This window comes from Micromonas pusilla, assembly GCF_000151265.4.
Source record: "Micromonas pusilla CCMP1545 genomic scaffold MICPUCscaffold_6, whole genome shotgun sequence".
Taxonomy (NCBI): domain Eukaryota; kingdom Viridiplantae; phylum Chlorophyta; class Mamiellophyceae; order Mamiellales; family Mamiellaceae; genus Micromonas; species Micromonas pusilla.
Window position 1 is genome coordinate 766837 of NW_003315887.1, and position 10372 is coordinate 777208.

The 10372-nt window shown below is 64.4% G+C and overlaps 5 protein-coding genes across 5 annotated transcripts; 2 read left to right on the forward strand and 3 right to left on the reverse strand.

Annotated features, from left to right (window-relative positions):
- Positions 1-126: 126 nt before the first annotated feature.
- On the reverse strand, positions 127-564 carry MICPUCDRAFT_8648 (uncharacterized protein; the record flags this gene model as incomplete). The annotated part of the gene is made up of 1 exon (XM_003059488.1): positions 127-564. A coding segment is annotated over one exon (438 nt), but the record flags the coding sequence as incomplete, so codon positions are not given.
- Positions 565-2046: 1482 nt separating this feature from the next.
- Positions 2047-3123, forward strand: MICPUCDRAFT_40257 (uncharacterized protein; the record flags this gene model as incomplete). Its single annotated transcript, XM_003059187.1, has 1 exon — positions 2047-3123. The coding sequence occupies one exon, from the start codon at positions 2047-2049 to the stop codon at positions 3121-3123; it is 1077 nt and encodes a 358-aa protein (XP_003059233.1).
- A 359-nt stretch (positions 3124-3482) lies between these two features.
- MICPUCDRAFT_47550 (voltage-gated ion channel superfamily) lies at positions 3483-5859 on the reverse strand (the record flags this gene model as incomplete). Its single annotated transcript, XM_003059489.1, has 1 exon — positions 3483-5859. The coding sequence occupies one exon, from the start codon at positions 5857-5859 to the stop codon at positions 3514-3516; it is 2346 nt and encodes a 781-aa protein (XP_003059535.1). The 3' UTR covers positions 3483-3513.
- Positions 5860-6200: 341 nt separating this feature from the next.
- Positions 6201-7085, forward strand: MICPUCDRAFT_58890 (uncharacterized protein; the record flags this gene model as incomplete). Its single annotated transcript, XM_003059188.1, has 1 exon — positions 6201-7085. One exon carries the CDS (start codon positions 6201-6203, stop codon positions 7083-7085), a length of 885 nt encoding a protein of 294 aa, XP_003059234.1.
- A 68-nt stretch (positions 7086-7153) lies between these two features.
- On the reverse strand, positions 7154-10267 carry PWD1 (uncharacterized protein; the record flags this gene model as incomplete). Its single annotated transcript, XM_003059490.1, has 2 exons — positions 7154-8398; positions 8585-10267. The coding sequence occupies 2 exons, from the start codon at positions 10265-10267 to the stop codon at positions 7154-7156; spliced, it is 2928 nt and encodes a 975-aa protein (XP_003059536.1).
- Between the last annotated feature and the right edge of the window lie 105 nt (positions 10268-10372).

The window sequence follows — 10372 nt, forward strand, 5'->3', positions numbered from 1 at the left end:
GTCCGTCAGAACGAGCGGGTCGCGTCGCCGTCACCGCGCGCCGCCACCCAGCCCCGGCGGCTCGAACCGCCCCCCCATCTCCATCATCGGATCCATCTCCCCCGCGTCGTCGACGAAAAACTCCGACTCCTCCACCGGCCAGTCGTCCACGATGTTCGTGCCACCGATGACGAGCGTCTTGAGGCCGAAATACTCCTTACTGAACGTGATGAGCGAGTTGATGAGCACGTCCATGCCCATCTCGTCCGCGCTGCCCATGTCGACCCAGCACCGCGCCCACTTTCCGCGGTACTCCGGCTCTCCCAACGCGTGAAAGACGCATCGGTTGACGTCGCCGTCGCCGTCGCCGTTGGCGAGGTCCATGTCGTACTTCATGTTGGACACCTCGAAAAAGTTGGACTGGACTTGTGCGTTCTCGCTGTTGAAACCGCCGAGCTTCCCGAGCACGAACCACGCTTTGAAGACCTCGTCGAGCAGCGGCTGCTCGCGCTCCGCGATGGCGTTGTGCGACTCGACCCAGATCCACAGGTTGCCGCTCTTGAACTCGTCAAACTTCACCATCATCGGCACGGTGCTCCCCTCGCGCTCCTGGTACACCTTCTCCTTCTTCTTATCGAACCGCTCGCGAATCCTGTCCTCCACCGCCTTCGGGTTCCCCTCCACGCCGTCCAACAGCGACGCGATCTCCGGGTCGTACTCCGCGCTCTCCTCTAAGATCTCCATCCACTTGAGCTTCGTTCCGTCCTCGTCGTGACCGAGCTTGACCTCCTTCGGTCGCGTCGCGGCGTCCGGTATAGCCTCCGACGCTTCTTCCCCGAGTTCATCGTCGCCCTCGGGTTCGGGTCTCGGGCGGCGCGCGACCCGCGTCGCGCGCGTCGCGACCGCGCCGGACGATCCGACGTCGTCGTTGGAGTAGTCCATAACCTGCCCGCGGGAGAGGACGGAGGACGAATGCCGACAGCGCCGAAATCGAATCGACGACGACGACGGGCGTCGCGTCGCGGGGTTCGCGGGGTTCGCGCGCGCCGCGGGAGCGCGGGACCCTGGACCCGGCGCTCGAATCGACGCGCGCGTCGACGGCGCGAGCGGCATCGTGGTCATCCTTCCGCGCGCGAGCGAGTGACGGGCGGATCCGTGATTGAGCCCGAAAAGCGCGCCGAGGCGACCTTCGATTTCGCTTTCTGTTCGGCGTTTCAAGTCGATTTCGTGACAGGTACGTAAAAGCGACCGCGGACGCGCGCGTCAGATCTCTGCGCGCCTCACACGCGCGTTCCGATCTTCCAACGCTCGCTCACACGCCCACGCCGCTTACTTTACTTCATCGTTGCTTTGTTTCTTTACTGAACTGACCTAACCTTTGCTGTACATAGCGCGGAAGACGACGATGCCGACAGGGATGATGATTGGCGACGAGAATCGCAGCATGACTCCGGGAAAGAGCCAGCGATCGGTGGACCGCTTCATCCCGAGCCGCAGCGCGCTCGACCTCGACATCGCGCATTACAACCTCGTGAAGGAGAACGCGAACGCGAACGACCTGGACTTAGCGAACGAAGTGCAATCCCCGTCCAAGGTGCGACCGAGCGCCGCGGTTCTCCGGCGACGCGTTCGCGTGCCGCTTTCTCCGCGAGATCTCGCGTGTACCCCTCTCGCATTATCCGAGACGCGTCTGACCTCCGCGCCCGCGCGCTCGCGCATCGCAGGAGGAATACAAGAAGCAGCTGGCGTCGAACTTTCTGCAGGATGGCGGCGGGAACAACGCCGCGAAAATCCTCGCGTTCAAGTCCAAGGCGCGTCCCCTCGCGCGCGCGTCGCCCCTCCCCGATCGTCGCGAAAACGCCCGACGGAAGCGAACGCGGACGACGACGTCCCGTCGACGCTCGTCGCGCCCGAAACCGATTCGAATTCCCCCAGGGTCGTCGCGTCCGCTCCGCTCCTGCTCTGCGCGAATTGAACCGAACGGGGAAGAGAACCCGCCGCTGACGCGCGCCGCCCACTCCCCACGCCGTCCACCACTCGCTGCAGGCGCCGGAACCCCCCGCGGGCATGGAGAACGCGTCTCGGGGCGTCTACACGAACAACGCGTCGTCCGGCGTCAAGGCGAAGAAGAACTTTCGGCACGTGCCCAACGCGCCCGAGCGCATTCTGGACGCGCCGGAGCTGATCGACGATTATTACCTCAACCTCATCGACTGGGGCGCGTCGAACCAAGTCGCGGTCGCGCTCGGGTGCACGGTGTACCTGTGGAACGCGGAGACGGGCGACATTCAGCAGCTGTGCCAGACGAACCAGGACAACGAGGACGATTACGTCACGTCGGTGTCCTGGGGCGGCGACGGGAAGCACGTCGCCGTGGGCACCAACGGCGCGGAGGTTCAAATTTGGGACGCGTCGAGGCTGAAACAGGTGCGGACGCTGCGCGGGCACAGCGCGCGCGTCGGCGCGCTCGCGTGGAACGGCACGCAGCTCGCGACGGGTTCCAGGGATAACAACATCATGATGCACGACGTGCGCGTTCGCGAGCACTGCACGGCGACGCTGACGAGCCACACGCAAGAGGTGTGCGGTTTGAAGTGGGCGCCCAGCGGGAACCAGCTCGCGTCTGGCGGGAACGATAACTTGCTTCACATCTACGACGCGAACAGCATCTCGAACAGCACGCATCTGCACAGGTTGGACGCGCACCAGGCTGCGGTGAAAGCCCTGGCGTGGTGCCCGTTCCAGAGCAACCTCCTCGCGAGCGGCGGCGGCACCGCGGATCGGTGCATTAAATTTTGGAACACGAACACGGGCGCGATGTTAAACTCGATCGACACGCACTCGCAGGTGTGCGCGCTGCAGTGGAACAAGCACGAGCGGGAGCTCTTATCTTCCCACGGTTACTCTCAGAACCAGTTGTGCCTTTGGAAATACCCGACGATGACGAAGATGGCGGAGCTCACCGGACACACCGCGAGGGTTTTGCACATGGCGCAGAGCCCGGACGGGACGTCCGTCGTCTCCGCCGCCGCGGACGAGACGCTGCGATTCTGGAAGTGTTTCAGCGAGAGCGATTCCGGGAAAGCGAAGAAGATGAAGGAGAACTCGGATTCGAGCGTGCTGAGGCGCTTCGCTTTCCGTTAAATCACGGCGGCGCGCTTGTGGTGTGCCACCGTGACTGGTGAGGTGGCATTTCATTTTTTTTTATTTTTTGGTTTTTCATCGCAGGTAGCTCTGTCTGTTCATGTCTGACCCAGCCCCCCGATCCGACGGTTGCACGCTCGAGGTGTCACATTAGCCTCGGGCCGTGGCTGTCGGCGCGAATTCACTGTGGACCACATCATGCTGTTGCTTGTCGTGCCCCCGGTGTTTTTACACACCATCACAACTCGCGAGAATCAATCGTCGCTTTTCACCTCATAAACTGTTTCCTTCGAAACGACGCACACGTCTCGTGCTCGCGCGCGCACTCGTTGAATCGCGTCAGATTCACGTAGAGAATAATGACTGTCTTTCAGTACCTTTATAACGTATCTAATTCGACTTCGAGTGCTCGTACGCGATGAGTCGGTCGATTTTGTGCTCCAACGCGCTGATTCGGTCCGCGAGCCCTCTGACGTCGACTGCGTCGGGGTTGTGCCCAGACCTCGCCCCCGACCCCTCCCACCCTTCATTTCGGGTTCTCCCCGGAGATGCAGCCGTGGTAGCCCCTAATTTCACGCGCGCGCGCATCGCGCGCTTCGCCTTCTCGTGATCCTTCACGACCTGCCGCCATTTCTGCACGTACGTGACCCTCGTCGTCCGCCCGAGGAGGTGGGCACCCCCGGCGTCGCACTTCTCCACGCCGGCGACGACGTCCGCGGGATTGATGGCTAATTCACGCATGCAATCCTCCACCTTTTCTCGCGCGAGGCGGTTCCTACGCATGCGTTCGAACGCGATCAGCATGAGCTCGGCTCGGAAGCCGGGGTTCATGTCCTCCAGCTCTAAGATGTCGTACTCCGAGAGCCGTAACAACGTGCACGAGGACGTGGTTATGATCGTCTCCAACCGCGTGCCGTACCCTAACGCCGCGGCCTCGCCGAAGAACGACCCCCGGCCGATTTCCACGCACGAGTCAAGCGCATCCATGATTTCTTCCTGCGACAGGAAGTGTGGCATGTCCTTCAGCGACACCGCGGCGTTCCCGCGCGTTATGAAGTACATCTCGCTCCCGAGCTCGCCTTCGCTGTAAACCACTTGGTACTGCGGGAACGATACCGGCGAGATCCGCAGGCACACCTCGTTCATGAACTGCGAGGTCGCGCCGTTGAATAAGATGATATCGTCTAACCAGCCGTTATACATGTTGTCGAAGATTTCCTTCCTCAGTTGCGCCGGGAGGTCGTGCAAGATCGCCTTCTCGTCGAACTGGTTCTTATTCTGCCACCTGTAATAATGAATCACGCGTTTCGAGACGGTCTGCGGAAGCTTGTTGTTCTTCAGGTACGTGATGACGTAGTGCATCCGGTCCTGAAACCGACGCGCGCTGCTGTCCGGGCTCAGCGCCGTGATCACCGCGGTGATGATCCACGAGCACACGACGACGCCGACGAGCATCGTGAGGATCGCGATCAACAATGACGACGTATTGTCCGAAGTCATGTCGCCGTATCCCACGGACGTTATAGACTGCACCGCCCAGTACATGCTTTGGAGCCAACGCGTACCTTTATGCACAGAGTCGAAGCTGTACGACAAGCCGTAGATGCACCCGAGCCAGTGGCATATGAGCAACGTGAGGAGGTATACCTTCAGAAGCGAGATGAAGTGGTGGTGGTATATCAAGAAGTCTTGATACCGCACGAGCAGACGGGTGATCCTCACGAGCTTCAGGAGCTTCAGCAGGCGGAATATGCGCAAGAGCTTGAGCATCTTCAGCATGTTCCCTTTCAGGTTCGTCTCCTCACTCCCGCACCCGGCGGGGTCGAACGAGCATCCGATCGTGCCGTCGACAATTCGCGTGACGAAGTCGATGGGCAGACACGCGATGGCGTCGAGGCAGAACCACCCTCGGAGGTACCGCTTCGCGATCGCTTTCCGGTCGTCGATCAACACGACAGCATTCCCCTCCAAGTCCAGCCAGAAACCGGTCATGAAGTTGATGTAGAGGTCGGCGATGAAGTACAAGTCTAGAATAAATTCGATCCAAAACGCAAAGCCGTACGCTGGGTCGCCAAACGCAGACCTGTACGGCGTTACGACCGCGATGTACGACAGGAACACGATCTGCCATATGTCCCAGTTCGCCTTGAAGCGGCTGTCGGGGGATATGTACCCCCGAAAGTGTTTCTTCTCCTCTTCTTCGAGTACGTCCTCAGCCGTGGCCTTCGCGAGAACCTTTCCGTAATTCGTCCGAATCGCCGTGCCCAGTCCAGAGAACGCGCCGATCATGGACTCGCGGACGAACCCTTTCCGAACGATCGCCCACGGTGAGCTCAGGCGGGGGTTCAACGACGGGATCTCCTCGGAGTATCCGTCCAGCGCGGGGTCGTCCTTCAACGACGGCACGACTTTCATCGGCACGGAAGAATCCTCGACCTCGTCGTCGCCGCCCCAGTTCTTGAGCTTGTCCTTCGCCTTCCACGTCCGGGGGACGTGCGATGTCTTATCTTTGTACACCTTGCCCGGTCTTCCGTGGTTCTTCACCGCGGCCACTCTTTCGTCCACGCTCACGACGACGTCGCGGTTCATCACGGTCGACTCGGACGGGCGCCGCGGGTTCGACGGAGAGGGCGCAGGAGAGGGCGATTCGTCAATTTCGCTTTCGTCCTCGGCGAATCGGACTCCCGGCTCTCTCGGCCTCGGCGGAAGCGCGCCCCCGGGGGAGTCGTCGCTCATGACGCCGCGGTTCTCGGCGCGACGTCGAGGCGCGCGACTGCGCTCGACAACCGCGCCGGACGCTCGCGCGCGCTCGACAGTGTCGCCTCGTGCGGTTGACCCGCGCTATCGGCGGCTGCGGCATTCAGACGATTCACTTGTCGGATAGGTCGGAGACTCGCGTTACGCAACTGTGCTATTTTGTCGATCTCTGCAGGGTCAAGCTGACCGGGCGTTTCGTTCTCACGGGTCCCTGTTCATCGTTCAACGGGATCAGTCTCGATCGCATCGCACGACAGTTCCAAACATAAAAGCGCAGCGCGGGTAAAGCGCAAAAAGCAATCGAGGGGCGCGGCGCGAGGATGACGCCCGCGCTCCTCGCCTCTTCGATTCGACGATTCGCGTCCTCCTCGGCGACGCGACGCGTCGTCCTCGACGTGACTTCCCTGCGCGAGCCGTCCGTCGCGGAGTTCCTGAAGCACTGGCACGCGTCCGACGGCGCGCCTTTGCTGCTCCGAGGCGTGGTCACTCGGTGGCCGCTGATGGGATGGACGCCGAGCGACCTCGCCGCGAAGTTTGGCGACGTCGTCGTCCCCGTGGAGATGACCCGCGGGGACGCGGACTATCGCGACGCGTACGATACGAGTTCTGGCTCTTACGCGGACGCGGAGCACGGCGCGCGGAGCTTCGTGAGCGGGCACGAGGTGCCGTTGGGCTTATTCGTGGAGTGCTTCATGCGGACGCGCGGCCGCGAGGGCGGGGGCGACGACGACCTCAGAGCGTACCTCGCGCAGCACGACCTCTTCGAGAGCGTCCCCGAGCTCGAGGACGCGTGCAGACCGACGCCGCCGTACGTCGGCGCGGGCGCGATGAAACGCGTGTGGATCGGGCCCGCGAACACGAAGACGCCACTTCACCGGGACCCGTACCACAACGTCTTGTGCCAGGTGTGGGGGAGGAAAAAAGTGATTTGCTACCACGCGCGGGACGAGAGTAAGCTGTACCCGTACCCGAGCGGTTTCTTAAAGAACACGTCCAGGGTCGTGAACGTGGACGACGACAGAGGCGGCGGCGGCGATGGCGGCGCGAACGCGGAATTTCCCGACTTTGCGGCCGCGTCGCGGTGGGAGATCGCGTTGGATCCGGGGGACGCGTTGTTCCTTCCCGCGCGGACGTGGCATCACGTTCGGTCGCTCACGCCGAGTCTCTCCGTGTCGTATTGGTGGGGGGAAAGTAGAATAGGATAGATTTGCTCTTAAAAATAAATCAGTAGACGTTCTTCTCTCTCCGCCGCCGCCGCCGCCGCCGCCGCCGTTTACGGCTGAGGTCGCGCTTGCACGATCCACAACGCGCCGTCCGGGGTGAGGCACCCCTCGACGTCCTGCGGCAGCGGGCTCCCCCCCGGCCCCGCGTTCCCGCCGAGCCGAGATTCGATGAACCCGCCCGCGTTCACGAGCCTCCCCGCGAGCTGCGCGCGCTTTTGGTCGTCCACCGTGAGCCAGTGCGACGCACAGTTCACGGTCGCCGATTTCAGCGTGCCGTCGCCGTCGACGTCCGGCACGAGCGCCGATCCAAACGACGACACCGCGTGCACCTGCGCCGATCCCGGGTTCTGCCGGTCCATGGACACGCGCCACGGCGTGCCTCGCACGGACCCGGACGCGAGCGTCTCGCCGTGCCCGAGCGCGAGCTCCGCGTACGCGACGTTCGGGTCGTTCGTCATCGGGTGCCGCGTCATGAGGATGAACGAAACCTCAGGGACGAGCATCTGCTGCACGAGAACCGCCATCGCGGCGCCGCGCTGCCCGACGCCGGCGGCGGCGCGCGAACCCACGGCGCGCGGGGTGTAAAGCGACGCCCACACGTCCGCGACGGCTTGTCCGAGCACGTCGATCCGCGACGGGTCGACGTTGGACACGGAGTCGTACAGTCCCGCGGCGGAGAGCCCGGCGAGGTCCTCCGCGTTGCCGGAGGATCTGACCATCACCTTCGCGCCGGGGGCGAACGACTGCGACAGCGCGTGCATCGCCTCGTTCGACGGCCGGAGCTGCTTCACGAGGGCCTGGCATTCCACGCACGCGGCCGCGGTCTCGGACGGGTCGTTCACGACCTGCTCGAGGCGGTCGATGAGCGCCTTGAGGCGGTCGCCGACGCCCATCGCGAGCGCGGCGTGCTCCATGGAACCAAACGGAATAACCGCCCCGGGCGGGGCGTTGAACCCCGCGTTCGGGTCTAACGCGAGCGCGGAGAGGACCGCGCACGACGTCGCTTTCGAGCCGCACTGGCCGACGCCTTCGTCCCACGGCAACTGACCGAGGTTCGCGAGCGGTAACACGTGCCCGGCGCGCCCGAAATCGGCGACGAGCGCCGCCGCGGGCGCCGCCGCGACCGCCGCGTCGACGACGCCGCCGAGGCCGACGCCGCCCGGGGCGACGTACCCGCCCTCGTCCGCGTCCAAGGAGATGTTCGACGGCTGCGCGACGAATTTCACCCCCGGGGCGGACTGCAGCGACAGCGCGTGGTTCACCAGTCCCGCGTCTTCGATCGCGACGAGCGGCACCTTGATGGTGATGGTCGGGGTGGCGAACGTCGGGGTGGAGTTCATAGGCGTCAGTTGGCGTTGAAAGGCGTAGAGGGCGGGGATTGAAAGCGAGGGCTGGGTGGAGAGATGCGACGGGAAAAGTCCTTAAGGATCGGCGTTCACCACGCCGACGCGGACGTATGGGGACCAGTGTATAGAACGCACCTTGGCCTGCCGCGCTCTCAACGCGAGGTGGGATAAATGCGGCAGCGCGTGGCACAGGAGGATGCCCGCGACGCCGGGGCCGCAGGTGGAGACCTCCTCGTCCCCGTCCGCGGCTTGCACGAGCAGCACCGCGGGGTTCGCCGCGGTGAGCGCCGCGATCGCCGGGTCCGTCGGGTCCAGTCTTCGAACCGGGACGAGCTTCGCGCCGACGACCTCGCCGGGGACGAGGCAGTCCCACCCCGCCTCCCCGGTCGCCTTCCTCGCGGCGCGTAACAAGTGCGACGCGAGCTTCGCGGACTGGAACACGACCGACGCGCGGATCTGGCCCTCGGTGAAGACCTCGATCGTCCCGCGGTCGATCCCCAGCGACGATCCCAGCGTTTCCGCGCGTCCGTCGAAGAGCTCCGACAAGAGCGCGCAGTAATCCTCCGCCGCTCTGCGCGCCCTCTCCGCGACCGCGCGAACACGCAGCGCGCCGTCCTCCCCGGTCGGCGGCGTCCCGTCCGGACCCGCGGTCGCTAACTCGTTTGCCTCGTGCGCGATGTGCGCGAACTCTTCGCCGTTACCGCCGCCGGCGGAGAGCGCGCACGCGTCCGACGCCGCGGCGAGGAATTTCAACGCCGCGCGCATCTCTTGGCCGTTCATCTCGCTCTTCGGCGGGTCGCTCTCAGCGCCGAGGGCGTTGATCCCGCGCGACAGGAGCACGAACGCGTAGTCCTCGAGGCCAATCTCCGCGAGCCTCCACTGCTGGCGCTGGTCCGCGGACCCGCTGGATAATCCGCCGTCGGTGACTTCGCGGTCGATGACGCGTCGCGCCGCGCACAGCTGGACGAGCGCGTCTTCCAAAGCCGCGAGGAGGACGCCGCCGTCCGCGTTCGCGCCGAGCGCGTCGACGGCGTACTTCGCGGTCACGAACGCGTTGCACGCGTTCGAGACCTCCCCGGGGACGGGCCCTTCGTTCTGGAGCTTATCCAGGCGGTCCGTCACCGTGGACGCGTTGAAGAAATCCTTCAACTCGCGGTGAAAGATGCGAAACTCTTCGATGAACTCCTCCGGGTAGTCCGTCCCCGGCGCGGTGAGCTTCGCGAGCATCGCCTCCGTCGCGACGAGATCCTCCGGACCCGCGCATCGATGCAGCTTGTTCTGGATCGTGTGCTTGATCTCCGCGCGGACGTCGCGGCACTTCCCGTCGCGGTCGCCCTTTCCGTGCGCGATGTCTCGAATGCGCGTCAGCGGAACCTGCTGCGTAAACTCCGCGGTGAACGCGGGCAGACGCGGGTGCAGACGCCTGACGAGCGCCCTGACGTGCCCGTTCCCGGCGTGGTGCTTCTCCACGCGCTCGATGCTCTCGTACATGTGCTGCGCCGCCTTCGCGTGGTGGTTCGGGCGGTAGTGCCCGCCGTCCTCGACGCACGCGATGGCGCCGACGCCGACCCAGAAGAGGTAGATGGCGCCGTATCCCAACGCGTCCATGTCCATCGCGCCCGGGTCGTCAAAGCACAGGACGCCCTCCAAGGCTTGGAGCTTCTGCCTCCACGACGGCGAGTCGCGGTCGCCTTCGACGATCCGCCGCGCCGCGTCCGGGAGGTTGTCCACGTTCCACTGGTTGTGCCGGTCCTTGTTGTGCTCTCTGTGGCCCTTGAGCTCGACGGCGGAGCCGCGCCAGTTGGAGAGGAGCGCCATGTGGTCGCCGCCGTCGTCTTGCGGCGGGGGCGGGGGAGGCGGCGGCGGCGCGCGCTTCTCCTCGTGGTGGTGGTGCTGCTGCTGCTGAGGCGGCGGCGGCGGTGG